Here is a 17,821-nt window from a genome sequence, read left to right as displayed (position 1 = left end):
AAAAATAGAGGAGGGGAAGTAAAAATTAGTTCCATTGAGCCTCTTCCCAGTGTGGGAAACCACAAAACTACTATATGAAAGTGGCAAAACAAACCAGATCTGCGGTCTAGTGGCAGGGTTCTCCCCAAATTCATGGACTCAAAACTGTGTGAAAGGAGGGGTTGATAGTGCCCTGCTAGTTTGACTCAGGGTTTTGTCTAGTGCTGGGCAATGGTCCCATTTCAACATAACGTGGGAGAGAGAGAAGGAAGTTCTATGCATAGCTGAAAGCAAGCTAAGCAGCCTCCCCAGCATGCTGTGCTAATGCTATGGCTGCTGTTATTTGGCCCACATAGGGCAGGGTGATGACTGAACTCAAACTCCAGTAGACAGCAGTGAGCTTGGGAGCACAAACCGTCCTCAGCAAGGCATGAGGAAGAAAATGGCTCTTAGCAAAAAAAACAAGGAATCCTGTTCAACACGTAGTGCTGCTATTTGCCCAAAATAGCGTTCCTGGAGACACTGAACACATAGCAAGACATTCTGACCTTCCCAGGAATCTGAGAGAAGGCATCTCTGCCTTCAACATTGGAGCTCTGCTGCAGATGGTTCTGCAGCTGAGACTCTCCTCTTCCTCCTAAGCAGAGGTGTCACAGGTTCCGGAGGCAACAGCTTCTCCCTAGTAGTAAATCTGAGCACCCATTTCTGTGGAAGTGTAGAGCAGGGCCTGCAACAGCAAGTTCTCAACCTCCAGCAGTTTCTAATGCTTACAAATCACAGGGAAGTCCTTGGAAAAGTGGAACTGATTTGTTACAGAAGGTTTTACAGCACTGAAGTAGTACTGAAAAATACTTTTGCTAGGTTACTTTCATGTGGCTAAAAACCATGAAGGTTCACTTCTCAGTAAACAGAGAGATGGGGGGGCGGGAGGAGGCACACCAATGCAAATGAAAATTCTTGTGGCTTGCTTTTGAGTTTGCTGGCACTTCCTAGTGAGGTCCTGCTTTTATAGTAAGGAGAGCTGGCTTGCCATTGCATGACTGCAACACCACACACATTTCACAGGTTCTTTATAACACATCTTCAAGAAAACACTCAATGAACTTAGTGCTTGCATTAGAAAACATAATAAAAAGATTTTCAGAATGACAGGGATGGCCAAGGTGGTTAAGAAATGATCAGAGGAAGGAGATGGAAGTGAGTTTCCAGCACAGCAAATGCTGAAGCACTTGCAAGAAAAGAGGAATTCCACCCTGCTCCAGCACACAGCCAGCTGCTTAGTACTGTGTCTGGGCAGCACACATTACATGGGCAATCTGGGGATCATCTGAAAGCACAATGAAGAAACTGTGCTGAACAATCAGAAAAAACAGGCTCCAGTAAGGTGGAATGCACATCTCTGGAAAAAATTATTCAGCACTCCTGTGGAGCCAGGAAAAAAATAGCTCAACATGGAGTGGATTTGTCTTAATTCAAAGATCTCTGTCACATGGCTACAACTTTTTATATTTTTAACTGAGACAGGCAGGGATTTTTTTTTGTTTGTTTTTGTAAACCAAATAATATACCCTGCACACATTAATATCTCCAACGTTCCAGTTACATTGATTAAATTGGATTTTATGCGTCTTTATCAGGCTGATATCTGGCAGGAAAATGGAATGAACACCGTGACTGTGGCAAAGCTTGAAGAAAAGTACGAATGGGACAGGTAGCTAGTTTAGGCACAGACTATGGAGTGGAAGAAAAGATGCAGAAATGAAAACATATGGGGTATGTTGCGAAAGTCACATTCCAGTTGTATCTATAATTCTTTAGGATGTCACATCAAATCTAAAAAAAAAGATTGAAGTCCATGGAAGAGTTCTTTCTTGTTTGCAATTATAAAAAAAAAAATATTTAATTTAGGGTACTCAGAGGCACATGGAGAAAAGCATGTAGGAGGTGTTAAATATTAGGCATTCAAACAAATAGAGGAGAAAAAACAATGCAATAGGACAACAGGTAAAGTAAGGTACAGACTTGAATAACCTTGAAGATAGTTCAGAGTTGTACAGTAGAAGAACAAAATGAACAGGGTGAGAAGGAAGCAGGAACTATGATCTCCGAGTCTGTGCTGGCGTTTTCTTCTGTTTTGAAATAACCCACATCCAACAGATTCATAAATGGTGGATAAAATCCAAACCTAACCATATAAAGACTTACACAGGCGTAATTTTACACTGCTAGCTGTCCTGCTGAAGTCAATCTCTTTGAAGAACTTAAATAGATTATCACCTAGTATCAGCAGTTTTCTTTCTAGCATTTTATGTATGTGATACACAGATACACTGCATCTTTGCATGCTTTGGCTGAAACGAGTAATTTACAAATCATGCATTAGAGTAACAACTGATATAGAAAACAGTTGCAAAATTCTTGTAATTCAAGTAATCTGCATTTAAAACTCAACATTTCTCCATTTATATTACATTTATATTTCTCTAAACGCGTAGAAGACAACATGTGTTGCAGTAACAGCTTCACATACACACACATACACTGATAACAATTAAAGACAAAGCAGCATAGAACACAGCTACTGTCACAGGCTGTCCCTGCCATAGCCATTACCCGATTCACAAAGTTACGGGTACACAACGTTTTTTGGCTTCAGCCTTCTGAAAATTCTAGATGACCTAGAAATATATATACTTTTTCTTTTTAAGTATTTTCATATCCTCTCCTGTTCTCTTCATCCTTTGCCTCCCTGGGGAAATATTTTTAATTGCCTGAATTCAGCTAAAATGAAGAGCACAAGTTTCTCATCAGGAAAAATCCATCTCTTACACTGCAGGGAAGCAGAACACAGCCTCAAACACTAGAATCTTGTTTACTTAGACTGAAAAAGAAATCTTCAGTGCAGTACCAAATCCTATGAATTAAGTTCTTCGCAAACAGCTGATACCATGCAAACACTGCAGACATCATAATACATATATGCACACACGCATCTCTTGGGTGAAACCTCATTTCTTTGTAGAGAAGAAGTTTCCTGTGGACTGCCAGTGACAGTCCAGATAGTAGGACAAAACCTTTAGAACAAAACCAGTTTTGCTGTACTGCAACCATAGCTGGGTAACTCCATCAAGATCAGAGCTGACAGAACCACCTCAGCAGAAGTGGTGATGATGATGAAATAAGGACCAGTATTTTCCACTCTAAGCCTCAGCTCCAAGCAACATAAAAATGCCAGATTTAAGCTATACTCACAATTACACTATGAACATAAGCAGAAAGAGTGAAAAAAATGGAATGTATTTCACATGCTGTATATGATTTATGTAAGGATAAGGTCCAAATTAACACAGATATCTGTAGCTTTAAGCAAACAGATGGGGTGTCTGTCCCTCCTAGATTTTACTAGTGCAAACTGCATTTGTTCCAGCAGTACTGGATTGTAAAGCATCTACTCTAGAGTAGCTATATCCATAGTGAGGCAGCTCGCAATCCAGCCAGAATTTTTTTCAAAGATAAATAAAGGAAAACCTGGGCCTGCCAGCTGTTCATTAACAGGGAATTTTTTTTTTTAAAAAAAAAAAGAGGCAATGGTGGGGAACTAATGGACATACATACCCAACAAACGAGAAAAACAGCAGCTGCCATCACCAAGAAAACTCGAAGGCCTTTCACGTGTCTCCTCACCTATTTTAGACAGCATTGCATACATGCATTTGCAAGTCACAGAGACAGCCAGTACCCAAGGAAGAAAGAATATATATATGTACTGGAGCCTGATTTATAGTAGGTTGGAGGGACATACAGATAACACACAAGGGACATGGACATTACATAGGAGTCACCATCACAAGCAGCTGCTGAGCAGGATTTGAACGCTGAGCCCAAAGAAGCACCAACAAGCTGTGGTCTGCTCGAGAATGACATGATCAACCTCAAAACCAAAAAGCACTGCTGTTGCATTATATAGCACATAATTCCACTGTCAGAGCAACAGCAGTGTGATTCTCAGTCCCTACCTCCTGGGCATGACCATGCTGGTCACTGTTCCTCCTTCCAACAGCAGTCTGGTAAGAATTCAGTCAGCATGTTGAATGTTTCCAGAAAACAGACACAGAGTTGTGATACCACCATGCTTTCAGAAAATGCAGTCACAGTAATTTCATTCTGCCCTTGAGCATGTATGACAGTATCTGGCAATGATATTTTATAAATAAAATGGAAGAAAATGTAGTTTAGTTCCTTTCAGTTTACCAGATTATATCATGCAACTGAATGCCTGGCTACACTCTTGTAATTTAAATTACTATAAACTCACATACCTGGTGACAGTATTAGTATTTCTACATAGATGAAATTTCCCTTTTTTTTTTCGTCCTGTTAACTTAGTTTCAGTTCTGCTGATCAACTAGTTTTAAAGTGTCTGCAAAATAATTTCCTGTGGGTACAACAGAAAAAAAAGTGAGGAAAAAGGACTGCCATTGTGAGTTTATGTATATTTGATCATACTTCAGGAAAAAAAAAAAAAGATTTTTTTTTTTTTTAAATTACTCCACACAAGGCACATACCTGTATATCACATGAAAAGTAGTCATGGACTTTTATTTACGTTCTACTGATATTCAATCAGCAGCTTTAACATAAATTTTTATTTAATTTAGCAACTATCAGAAAGGTATTCCTAGGTTGAATTAAATGAGTTCTAAATGCACATCTTGGATTACCTCTAAAGACTGTAGCATGCAAAAGCCTTGCATCCAGTCCTTCACTGAAATCCGTTCAAATGTGTCATTCCACCTTTTTGAAAAAGAAAAAAAACCCACACAAACACAATCAAAAAACCACCCCACACTCCCTCTCCACGCAGAGATGCTATTTTTCAGTTTCAGCATAAAATCACATTGGTTCCTCTTACATACAAGCTGAAAAGAACAGCAGAGATTTAGGCTGAGAACAAAAAAAAAAAAAAGAAAAAGGAACAGTTACACCCTACTACTATTGTGATATCAACTTCCTGTTATAATAATGGCAATCTTCACCTTTGGTCACAAGGGCTTTTTTATTCAGAGACTGAAGTTAATGCTTATGCAGAATTTTTAGTTACTGTGATGAAGCCATTTCCTTTTTTATTAAAAAAATAATAATCCATAGCTCAACCTTTTCCTGGCAATTCAATTTTAACAAATACAATTTAAGAATCCGATGTAAGTTGATTAATCCTGCAGCCTGTTACAGTAATATAAAGTTTTAGACTTTTATATGAATTCTTAATCTTCTAGAATGATTATCTGACATAAGGAATAGGGAATCACAGAATCATAGAATGGTTAGGATTGGAAGGGACCTTAAAGATCATCTAGTCCCAACCCCCCTGCCATGGGCAGAGAAATCCTCCACTACACCAGGCTGCCCAAAGTCTCATCCAACCTGGCCTTGAACACCTCCAGGGATGGGGCATCCACAGCTTCTCTGGGCAACCTCTTCCAGTGCCTCACCACCCTCAATGTAAAAAAATTCTTCCTTATATCTAATCTAAATCTCCCCTCTTTCAGTTTGAATCCATTGCCCCTTGTCCTATCACTATACGTCCTTGGAAAAAGTCCCTCTCCAGCTTTCCTGTAGGCCCCCTTTAGGTACTGCAAAGCTGCTATAAGATCAACCCGGAGCTTTCTCTTCTCCAGGCTGAACAGACCCAACTCTCTCAGCCTGTCTTCATAGCAGAGGTGCTCCAGCCCTCGGATCATCTTTGTGATCCTCCTCTGGACTCGCTCCAGCAGCTCCATGTCCTTCTTATGTTGAGGACTCCAGAGCTCAACACAGTATTCTAGGTGGGTCTCACAAGAGCTGAGTAGAGGGGCAGAATCACTTCCCTCGACCTGCTGGCCACGCTCCTTTTGATACAGCCCAGGATACGGTTGGCTTTCTGGGCTGCCAGTGCACATTGCCGGCTCATGTTGAGCTTCTCATCCACCAGCACTCCCAAGTTCTTTTTCTCAGGGCTGCTCTCAATCCATTCTCCGCCCAGCCTGTACTTGTGCTTGGGATTGCCCCGACCCATGTGCAGGACCTTGCTCTTGTTCTTGTTGAACTTCATGAGGTTCTTACAGGCCCACCTCTCCAGCCTGTCAAGGTCCCTCTGGATGGCATCCCTTCCCTCCAGCGTGTCCACAGCACCACACAACTTGGTGTCATCTGCAAACTTGCTGAGGGTGCACTCGATCCCATTGTCCATGTCTCCAACAAAGATGTTGGAAGAAGCGTTAGTTTAACATATCTCAAGATTCACATTTATCTACAGCTGAAGTCTGGCATCTGATTCCTGTCCTGTCATTTCAAATGTAATTCTACTATGAATATGCAATTTATTCTACAGATTGCCAAAGAAGAAAGGAGACTAACAGGAATAAAGGGTGGACTTTAAAACATAACTGCAGTCTTGTTCAGTGCTGTATTACTGCCCAGCTGCCAAGAAGCCACATCTTGTCATGTGAAGGAGCACATGCAGTCACCTAGTACAGCCAAGGAATATTTCTACCACCATGAAAACACAAGGGAAAACACAAAATACTTATTCTTTCTTCTGCAGGACAAGAGCATAATCTAAGGCACACTCACAGAGAACAAATCCAAGAGCACTGTCCCCAATACCGTGCAGGAACTGCATCATGACATAGAGCATTAAAGCATATTAACTAAGACAGTGTGCTCAAGAAGTGACAGCAACATAGGAAGACTGTAGACAAGAGAAACAGGATAGAAGAGACATGCCAGCAGGTATCAGCTCGAGCAGTCCTCACCTCTCGCTTTCAGCTCCTAGAAAGCTATGACGCGCTTTTTCTCTGAAGCAGCTAAAAAATGAAATGACTTAAGGGGCTAACTTCAGGTGTATTGGTGGGAAAACACATTGCCTTACATGCCTTGATGTAAGAACACTGGATGATACTGGAAACTTCTCCAAAATGAGAAAAAGGTTGAAACCAGAACGGGAGGTTAGAGAGAAAAGAAAAAAGTATCAGAAAAGGTTATGAAACAAGCTCTCAACACAGCTAGCAAAGAACAGACAAAGTGAACAACTTACCTTAAAATGAGGGAGGCAAATGAACACACAAGAGACTGTTGGCCTGAATTATCAAGTCTACTTCAGTTGCTAAAATAAAATCCTTCTCCGCATTCAGCAGTGAGTGCCCTCATTTGAAGGCCCCTTTTTTCTCCTTGTAACCCAAGAACACTTATTTCCTCCTGACCTGCAACATAGCTTGTAACAACTCTCGCCACCTTTAACATAGCCCCACAGAATAACGTAGGCAATCTTTTTAACAGCTCATTCTTCAGCCATATTTCATTAACACAATGATCCGGACTCAAAACATCCCGATGATGAGCAAGATGTTCATCCTAGAGGTTTTGGTAAATAGCTGGGCAAACAGAACTCTTAACACAGGCAAAGTTTACCCAATCGAAAGGCAAAATTTTGTTACGGGATAGGCCAATGTTATGAAATTAATTCCCCCATTTGCTCAGGACTATTACAAAATTTGCTGCCCCTCACCCTGGAGGCAAGCCGTTTTTTCAGACCTTCCTCTTAACAAATACATTGCAACAGATATTTCACTACAAGCAAAACTCCAGCCATGCATTGTCTGTTACTAAAACAAAACTTTGCATTGTATCTGCTTCCCCTCATTGCTCCAACTATAGGATGAAAAGTCATACTGCTCAGTAACACACTGCTACATGGCACATGCACTATATGTGAACAAGCATGACTTAAAACCCTATATAGAAAAGAAAAAAACAGAATACTAATTCCACATGCAAAACATAAAAAGGACTTTCTGACCAAGCTCTATATGGCATAGCAGAATTTCCCCCATTTAAAGCAGTGCAAATATTTGCTCAAATTGAGATAAATCCTGTATTCCAAATTCAAGCAGTAGTTTCCAAATCAGGGTAGAATCTTTGCCAAATGAGTTAAAAAGGCTTTCATCTATGATGAAGAGATCAAAATAATCCTGGAACGCAAGAAGGAGGAAATAAATTAAAAAAAAAAAAAAAAAGAAAAGAAAACACCAAACCAAACACCCAAACACCATCCCACTTCTACAAAGTGAATTCCATGAACTCAGTGTAACACAGATTATAAGATGGTCAGCTCGATATTCTTAGACACACTACAGTACCCACAAACACCATTCCAGTTCCTTGAAAGACACTATAATTAGTGTCCAAAGGACAGATCTTCCCCTTTGGAATGTTCTGATATTGGCACAGGTGGGGTGTACATGTTTTATTGCAGACATATTTAGAAAAGCCTCTGGAAAAAATGAAGCATAAGAACTTCCCCACTTCACATATTCACATAGTTATTCAGTGTACAGTACATGATACATGTTACTGGAGGTACACAGCCTGTAAAAAATCCTAAAACATAGTTTTTTCTTAAAAAACAGCTACCCAAACAAACCACGTCTAGATATCTTTACCAGAAAAGGCACCCTTGATCAAATAAAAAAGACGTTTGCTCTGGGGGGAGAAGTGACAAGCATGTATCGTTCCACAGTTCATTTCAAACTGCTACAGCCTGCTCTAAATTACAATGTCAGTGGCTGTTTATGCTCCAAGGAAGTACAGTAAGTACAGTACAGCCCATTCAGGTTGCTGGAATGTCACTGATCATATGCTCAATTGCATCTATTCATCAGAAAAATTCAATCCACAACAGCAGCTGCATTTACCACCACACCCCAAACGTCACCCAGTTGCCCCAGGTGATTCCAGTGGTTTACCAGCCCGCAGGACAGATGCTCCACGCTCTTGTCCCTCTGCAGTGACTGCAAGTTACACTTACAAACCCAAGGAGTTGTATTTACTCAATAACAGTATGTTAGTGATTTTGCCTTCAAGCTTTTGCAACAAAAAAGGTCTGGCCTTTTGCAGTCATGTTCTACAAGTTTAAAATAATTTATGCTGCAGTAATTATTTTTGATTGAAACTTGCTAAATAATTACTGTTGAAAAGATCACTTAAGCAAACAACAGACAAGTTACTCCATTTATTTGAGTGGAACTATGACTAATTACGTGTGCAATTTTGTTTTGTATCTCCTTAAAAAAAAAAAAAAGAGTGGCTTCTTTCAGGTCAACAGCAAAGTCCTCATGAAGTTTTGAGGGCCAGATTTCACTACAAAATCATAAGCCACACAACAGCTGAAAAGAAATCTTTGTGAAAGAACACGGGTCATTTAAAAGGATGCTGGCAACTTCCTAATCAATTAAAAAAAAATGCCTTCACATGTCACACCTATGATGACTCTAACTGAAAGACATAAGAATCTTCTATTTACTTCATGAATTACACTGTATTTTATATACTCGTTAAGTTTACAAACCAGCTTATAACCAACTTCCTGTCTGTGTAGGTCTTTCATAGAGCAAGAATAAAGTAATAAAGCATTTTAATGTTTACTTTTTATTTAATTAAACCAATTTCATCTTAAAACTTAAGAGTCACTTAGGCTGAAGAAGGAGCTACAAACCCCACCTTTATGTTACTGATAGGCAACACCTCTTGTAGTACGTAAAATGGTTGTCATTAAAATCTAACCATGCTACAGATGTGCTAAATGAGCAGAGCTAGTACGAGTAATGAACAGAAGTATCTTTTCCTCAGCCTCTAAAATGTATACTCCTTCCTTCTTAGTTGTCACTGCTCCCCTTCACCCTTCCAAAAATCCTTATTGTGGCCCCATAAGACTGAACAAGAATTACAATCCTTGCCTGGTGTCCACCAGAACACCTCACTTTGTTAAATGAGAGATCTGTTAGCTGCCTACAGGACTACTGAAGATGTCCATGCAGTAGGCATTTGAAGGCTTTGATTCACAAGCAGGGACATGGTTAGCTTGGGAGGGCTGATTCACTACACACATCATGCTCTGAAACAGTTTAGCATTCAATACAAGACAGCTCAGGCACCAGGAGGAACGGAAGAATCTAGAGGTAGTAATCTGTCAGGTAAGTCTGTCACCCTACACCATGCCATCCCCAGGGCCAGATACCGTTCACTCCATTTCAAGAAGCTCCATTTATTCAGTCCTCCAGGACAGTCAACCTTCACATGACCTGGACCCACATTAGGAAACCTAGCATTTTTAGCCACAAGACTCTAGTTTCGGAACCCCTGTCTGGCCTCCAGCCAAATGGGATCCTGCTTGTGCTTAGGTTTGAACGCCAAACACACCTAAGGGAGAGGCTCAATAATGCTGTCTCCAGGCAACAAGTCACAGCTAGGGAGAAAAGATAAATGTGAGGATGGAAGGATCATGGCCAATGGAGGGGGGAACCACAATCAAAAATATACAATCGCATTTAAGGAAGCAGCAAAAATCCCACATCAGAGTCAGAACTGGGCTCATTCTCAGTGCTCTGTAAGAAGCAATATCATTGCATGAATGTTGAAGTCAAAATAGGCAAACATATTAAAAACCTTACATATAGTGCATTACACTGGCTTTAATACCAAGACATTTTAACAGGTGCTCAGGTATTTCTGTTTTATACATTGGCTTCACATTTCTGGGCTGTAGTGTGCTCAAAGTACTTTCCAAGACTTCAGTCCAACAAGTCTGTTCTGTGTGTGAACGATTTGTCCATGTAACCCACCAAATGCATATTTCCAATCCAGAGTCCAGCTGTGCTCATTTAACCTTGGCTCATACGCACAGGGAGTGTTCTCGTCCTAAACAGCTAGGGAAATTTAGAGGGTAGAGTTCTAAAAAACACTGTGTTTTCAAGGCATACTTAAGATCAGCAAAAATCCTTTGTTCCTTCAGTTAAATAATTCAGTACAGCATCTTGATTCACTGGACTAGGACATGTTTAGTCATAATGCAGCACTTCTCATTGCATCTGCAGTCTACTCTAGCTCTGATTATCTAAGATAAACTCTTTGGAATAGAAACAGCACTAATTAATGTCTATACAGCTCCGGACAAATGCAGACTGTTTATAGCAATGTTTGATGTTAGTTTTGTTACACACATTCAGAATACAGCCTAGGAGAGTCAAGAGACACACACTTGCTGTGGGTGAGCGGAGGTTAAGTTTTGAAATCATGGAAATGCCACTGAAAGCACTTTGGTTTTAAATCTCTCCAATTTATATCAAGGACTATAAATGGAAATATTTCAGCTTGTCAACAACTGCCATTCAATCACACGGGAAAAATGTCGTTTCTACAGCAATCAGAATCTGAACTCAAAACAGCACTTTATCCCTAAACCCCAAAACTTTGAACTATTCCTGGACAGAGGTTTAAGTCAATAGCAACATTGGAAGCACATGCAAGATGACCACAGCTCAACACAAAAAGACCATGTTCTGCACCAGGTGAATGGTCTTTGAATTAAGAACACATTCTAGCATCAATCTCAGAACGACAAAAGCAAGCACCTCTGTGCCAAAGTCCCTAATTTGAGGCAGGCTACCACCTCTTGATAGAAGCAGAGAAGGTGAGGAAGAAAAGGTATGCACCCAACCACTGCTGCTTGCTGAACATCCAGCCAGTTCCACCTGCTTCTGGCAAAGAGCGAGCGAGTTTCTTCAAAGACCAGATACAGTCTCTGTCATTTCTTCCAGCTGCTTCTGACAGTGAAGTGAGCTTAGACGTGCTAGACAAAATTCCACCTTATTACTCCTAGCTAAAGTTTGTTCCAGTATTGAGGGGAAAAAACAAGGAAGGAAAAAAAAAGAAAAAAAAAACCCAAACAAAAGACAAGCTACCCTGTTCAGCCTTATACATGAACCGCAGAAATCACAAGAGAATCCTAGAGGTCACCATGACTATCTTGCACATAAATTAACCCCATACTAGGCAGATCTCTCAACAGCAAGTCCATCAACTCTGCTATTCACACAGCAATGCACCTGCCAGAACAATCAGTGCATTTTGTCAACTGGCAAGCTTGGTAACTTCCATCAACATCCACTCCTCAGTCCTGAGTACAAACTTGTTTTGAAGGCAGTGACAATCCCCTCCCCCTTCAAACTCATACGTACCTGATCGCAACCTGCATTCACCAGTTCCTGGAGCATCTGCCTATTTACTTCAACAGCTGCTGCAGTGCTCGACTCATTAGCAAAAGGCAGCAAAGAATATCTAATTTCTCGCAGAGCTTTCTGATATGGTCCAAACTTAGGCGTTTGTCTCATCTGCTGCTGCCTTGCAGCATCCTTCCCTATTAAAATCTTAGGGTCCAGAGAAGTTTCACTGCCTGGTCCAATGTGTAGTCCCTGACCTGAAGATTTGGATGGTTGCTTTAAACCTTCTCGAATCTCTTGTAACCTTTGTCTGCTGTTTCCAGAATATGTCGTAGCAGGAAAAGTCTTTGGCCTCATTGTTAATCCAGTTTTCTCTGAGCATAAATACAGCTTTATTCTTAGTTTTTTTAAATTAATCTATTCCAAAAAAGTGTCGCTTGATGGTATCAATTTCTTGTAAACATAATCCTTCAAGAAAAAAAAGGCAAAATTATCAAGAAATTTCTGCCAATGTTTCACTTCAGCTCACGATCTTCATATTTCCTACAGAAAATGAAAATCCTTGGAATCATCATTTTGCAGACTGACAGTGTCTGAAACAAAAGAAAATAGAAAGTACATGCAATTAAGTTGATATTGTAAATGCCTCTGAAGGGACTGCATGACAATTAATCAAGTGAAAGTGAATCAGTTTAACCTATTAAGCTGTCACAGCTGGATTACCTTTAAAGATTTTCACTTTATCTGTTTTCAAGAAAAGGATTCCAAAAGGCTTTCTCAACATAATCAACATATAATTAATTTTTCTTTAAAGTTTTGTTTTCAAAATAAATTAAAATAAACCACTTGAAAACTACAATGTTTAAGAATTTTACAGTACCTAACTGTGGCAAGCTTCCCACCCAATTGCATAACCAAATCCTGGACAAGCCCATCTTATTTCATAATTAGGGAAGAGTATGCTCATGAAATGTTTTTCTCCCACTTCAGATTTTGTTTGTTTTATACCAGCTGATCTCAGTTTCAGAAATTTATAAAAAAGACTTAAAATGGAGATATTGATGACTCTAACCACAGCAACTTCTAGTATTTCAATAACAAAGTGAATAGCAGAAAGACAAGATATTTTGTCTTTCCACACGAATATTTTAGCAAAGCCTGAAGGTAAGAATTCTCCCCAGAACTGGAAGGAGTAGGGGAGGAGAAAAAAAAAGGTGGAGGTATATGATATTTCATTAGCTGTGTCTTATAGGGAAGAAAGGGAAAAGAGGGGTAGATGGAGCTACTCAGTAACAGCAGAAGAGGCAGAACCAGCCCAGTTAGCATCCCAACATAGAAAAGACTTTCAAACAGCTTTATGCACCTCTTCTGACACGCAGCAGAGAACAACTCCGCAGCACAGCTGAGCTACTGTGCAACTTGCAATCTCTGTGCAGCATGAAATTGTAACAAGAATCCCACCTTAAACAACTCTTTGTGGCATTACTGTAAGAGAAACATTAAATAATGGTGCATTTGGAAGAGGATTAAAAAGATAGCTTAATCAGAAACGTCATCTCGCTTTTGATGCTGCTCACGCAAGTTTGCTCCTGCAGCTGGTATTAGCACTTGCAAAGTGACTCCTGAACAGTGCTCAAGCCACTTTGTTGGGATGGTTGGAATTTTGTTCAGTTGTTTTCAAATCACAAAAACAGAAGATGGTAACACACTGTATGTTCCTCTCTGTCACTCAGAAGTCAACTGGATTTACTTTTTTTTAAAAAAAAAACACCTCACTTCACTTCTGATCATAGCAAATTTATCATTGGAAAGAGTTTCTCCAGAAAGTATTGTTCTTTATTTTCACATGCTCATACTAAAACTCAACTCACTGCAACAACTCTTCCTATGATAACTAAGTATTTCCCAACAAAACAACCACTTCCATACATTTACCATCACTTCTCACTGCCAAGCAAACAGCTTACTACTGTGAAGGCCACGAGAATCTGGATGCATTCACCTCTGAAGCCCATCACCACTTTCTCATTAGCACAGAGTGGACTTCAAGCCTTCCTCTACAATCAAGGACTGAAACCTAACAGTGAAGTCAGACCCCAGACTCTTTTATGATGCTTCACCAGTTTGAAATGCAGGAGCACAGATTAATCACTTGACATTAATGCATGCCAACCTCTTAGTTAACTAAGAGTTTAAATCTTAGCAAAAAAGACACTTACAATGTATTCAACATCATGAGCTCCTCCACTCGGGACTCTCTAAGGATGGATATCCTGCAAACCTAACTCATAGAGGACTAAGAGTGACATGAATGCCCACATGCACATTGGACAGGGTTTATCGTCACTTGTTTTAATTGAAGTGCTAAAGCTGTTCATCTAGATTTTGCTATTTCCACAAACAAAAAATCAGCTATTAGTCAATAACAGATCAAGTTTTCATTGTTCTCAATGAAGGCAAAAGCAACTGAAGGATCCCAAGAACAGAATTTCTTTCTACTTAGACAGAATATAGCAAAAGATAATACATAGCCTTGTTAAAAAAAACCAATAGTATTGCAGCCTTTTTAGGATTACATCATAACTAGCTAGCGCTTAAAAGAAGCAGAGCAATTAATTGGTCTATAACTGTTTCTCTTTTCCTGACAGCAGCAGGCACCATATGGCTGGGTTTAGGAATCTGGATTGTTCTTCCTTTTCAGTCCCTGTGCCAATCCTCAGCCCTGGGACACACTAGAAAAGCTTGTAACCCCCCCCACCTTTTTGCAGCAAAGGACTGCCTTCCCACTTACACACATGCTTCACATAAAGAAGTTCTGTGACCTTTAGCCTAAGCTCGAGTCTAATAATGCTAGGTCAAGCCAGCTGGCAACTTCCTCGGCTTATACTTACAACACTGCTAAACCAGAAAGAAATGTTGATCATTTAGACAGTATGAATGAGAACAGCAACAACGGTAAGTACTGGAGCTAACTGCAAACGTGTTTCATATTTTGCAGAAGGATTTTTTAACTAAATATGCAAAATAAGCCAAGAAATCAGAACATTAGATATTACAGATCATTTACAAAGAAAGACAAGCTGCCTGCTTTTTAAAATCTTCCTGTGATTTGCATTTTTAACAAAAAAAAACAAAAGGGATGTATGCTTTAAAAGATATGTAGTGTGTCTAATTCTGTCTAAACATTTCTGACTGTACATCCGGATTTGGGTAACTCCAAATCCTTCTACTCGGCACCTTGCCTACAGCATGAATGCATCGATAGCCTTCCTGCCATCATGAGAAATGATTTTTCAGAATTATTTTTGAACTTCAAGCCATACTGACTAAACAATGCTAAGGTTTTTTTCCAAAATGTTGTACATTCTGCACTAATTAGAAGCTTGTCCATTATCCTAAAGATATTTGAAATAAGTGCAGCATTATTTTAATCGCATCACGTTTGAACAATTTTTGAGTAACTGATTATTTTTCTCCATTTGAGAAGTACTAGTAGCTGCTCTGGCTGCAAACAACCAACCGCACTAAAATTATATGCTGATGTTTGTCTTCCCAACAGCTCTAGCTATCCACTCTGCTCTTTCTACATTTATCAACAGGCTGCATGTGCTCCTGTGGAGCTAGGACACGGGCAAGAAACTAAAGCTTCAGCTGTGCTTCAAGAGCTAAGTCCCAAACCCTGAGCTGGCAAGCTGTTTCCCCATCTCTAACTGTGCAGGCACTGCGGTGAGCTGAACTAGCAACCACTGCAGAAGGAAGGAGTAAAGTTTTAAGCAACTGTTTTGTATTTTCGGCTCACAAATTCATGGAAGCAGGGACCATCCACTTTGTACTGCAGGTCTAAGATTGTCAGGGAGGAAGCGTTTCAGGAATTTCTCTATTATACAAACCGTGCTCTAAGTGGGCACACAGTGAAAGTGAAAAGAACTGAAGTGCGGATTTTCCCCAAAATCATTCCTCTTTTCCTTCCTCCTGCTAACAAAACTGTCCAAAAGTAACTCTGTGCCCACGTCCCAGTGCCAACCATAAGCACTGGCACAATCCAGCGCTGTGGGAAACAGCTCACCTTCCCCATCCACAGCAGACGAGCAGTAAATGACCGCAGAGGCTGGACACTCCAAATAAGCTTTTTTTTTTTTTCGTCATTTGGCGAGTGCCTTTTTCGGGGAAGGGGTTATTTCAACACGCATGCCACTCACGAGGCAGGAGAGAGGGTGGCGAAGTGCTGAATTTTGGCAGTGACCTTCAACTGACTGCGAGCAGCAGGGCCCTGGCCGGCTCTGGATGCCCCCGCTCCACTCGCCCCGGCCCTCTCTCCAGAGACACCCCCCGGCGGGGTCCGGCCCCGGCTCGCCGCCCCCAACCCCCGTGCCGGCGGGGGTGCCCTCGGGCAACGAGGGCGCTCCAACCCCTTCTCCCTCAGCCCCGAAACCCATCCCTCCCGCAGGCAGAAAGCTCCCAAAATAAACTCCAGCCACTCACCAGCGGCTCCGGCCTGCCGGGACACCCCGCGAAGCCGCTCCCCACGGCGCGGGGGCAGCCGGGCTGCCTGGCCTCGGGCAGAGGCCTCAGGCGGGCGGGACCCCCCCCAACCCCCGCCGGGGCTGGGCTGTCACACGGGTGTCCGGAAAATGTCGGAGAGTGTGGGCAGGGCGCCGAAGCTGTCCCCGGGAGCGGGACACACGCACGGGACGCTCACTCCCGCTTCAAGGACCGACCCGCCTTCGCGCCCCCTCTTCCCTACACGACTTTCCCCTCAGAGCACGGCGGCTGATGGCGGGGGGGAGGAAGGAGGGCAGCGCTCGCAACCGATGTTGAGGGGAAACCGCGGCGCCGCGCTCCCCCTCTTCGCTCACCTCCTCGGGGCGTCCAGCGCCGCCGCTCTCGCCTACCGGGGGCCGTCACGAAACGGCTCAACGGCGGCGGCGACCCCGACGACGCGGACCGGGCTCCATCTTTCCCCTTAGCCGTCCCGGACACGGAGTGCGGGGCGCAGTCGGGACATTCGCTACATTGTTGGCATTCCATTCGCGTCACGTGACCCGCGGCACCCGCGTCATTCCACTCCCCCCCCCGCCCCTCCCGGCGCATACCAGCGGGGGGAGGGGCTTCTCGAGCGGCTCGGCGGGAAGGGCCGTTCAGGGGTTGTGGCACCCTGAGGGGGACCGGAGGGCGGCCGCACTCCGGTCCCCTCAGGGTTCCTTTCTTTAGATTTCCAGGCAGTTTGTGAGACTTTCCACCTCACCTCAAACCAAGCCCCTGCCGGGTTTTGAGGAAGGGGTTGGCTGAGGTGGTGAGGGAAGGGCGCTGCCTCCGCGCGTTGAGGTGAAGAGGGTTGACGTGGGCGGCTTGAAGGTGCCCATCCGTTTTCCAGACACCCCAAACTCAAATTTTAAGTGTGAGTTTTGTGGCGATAATCTTATTATCACTACTACTTCTTCCACGCTGAACTAAAAACACACACAAGCAAGGTGGCAGGACTATCAGTAGCTGTGTGGGCTTTTGGTTTCTGGTTTGCTTTTTTGTCGAAGGATATTACTTATTTTTCATGTATTTTATCGTGTCAAGAGGACTATGAGGTGCCGGAGGAGGGCAGCCAGGGAATTTACATCTGGATCAAAAATGCAGACCCAAGCTGCAAAGGATTTTTGGAGGCAAAGCTCATGTTTGACCTCGTTATGGATGGAGCTGCCTGGATCTGAGCCTGTTCTTCATGAAAACAGGAATATTCTGATTTTAGATATCTCTATGGTCTTTAATAAAGACAATTATCAACAAGAAATAATCCCACACACACAAATACAGCA

The 17,821-nt window shown here is 42.1% G+C and overlaps 1 protein-coding gene across 1 annotated transcript in view; it reads right to left on the bottom strand.

Annotated features, from left to right (window-relative positions):
• The window catches only part of LATS2 (large tumor suppressor kinase 2), a 52,349-nt gene extending 35,448 nt beyond the window's left edge, over positions 1–16,901 (bottom strand). The window contains exons 1-2 of the mRNA XM_086621535.1: positions 16,871–16,901; positions 12,033–12,607 (exon numbers count right to left, since the gene is read on the bottom strand). Of these exons, the coding sequence (XP_086477661.1) occupies positions 12,033–12,371 (339 nt within the window). The 5' untranslated portion in view covers positions 12,372–12,607; positions 16,871–16,901. The remainder of the gene's footprint in view (positions 1–12,032; positions 12,608–16,870) is intronic.
• Between the last annotated feature and the right edge of the window lie 920 nt (positions 16,902–17,821).

This window comes from Tauraco erythrolophus, chromosome 1 (genome assembly GCF_009769465.1).
Source record: "Tauraco erythrolophus isolate bTauEry1 chromosome 1, bTauEry1.pri, whole genome shotgun sequence".
NCBI classification, from domain to species: Eukaryota; Metazoa; Chordata; class Aves; order Musophagiformes; family Musophagidae; genus Tauraco; species Tauraco erythrolophus.
This window is presented reverse-complemented; position numbering and strand designations above follow the sequence as displayed.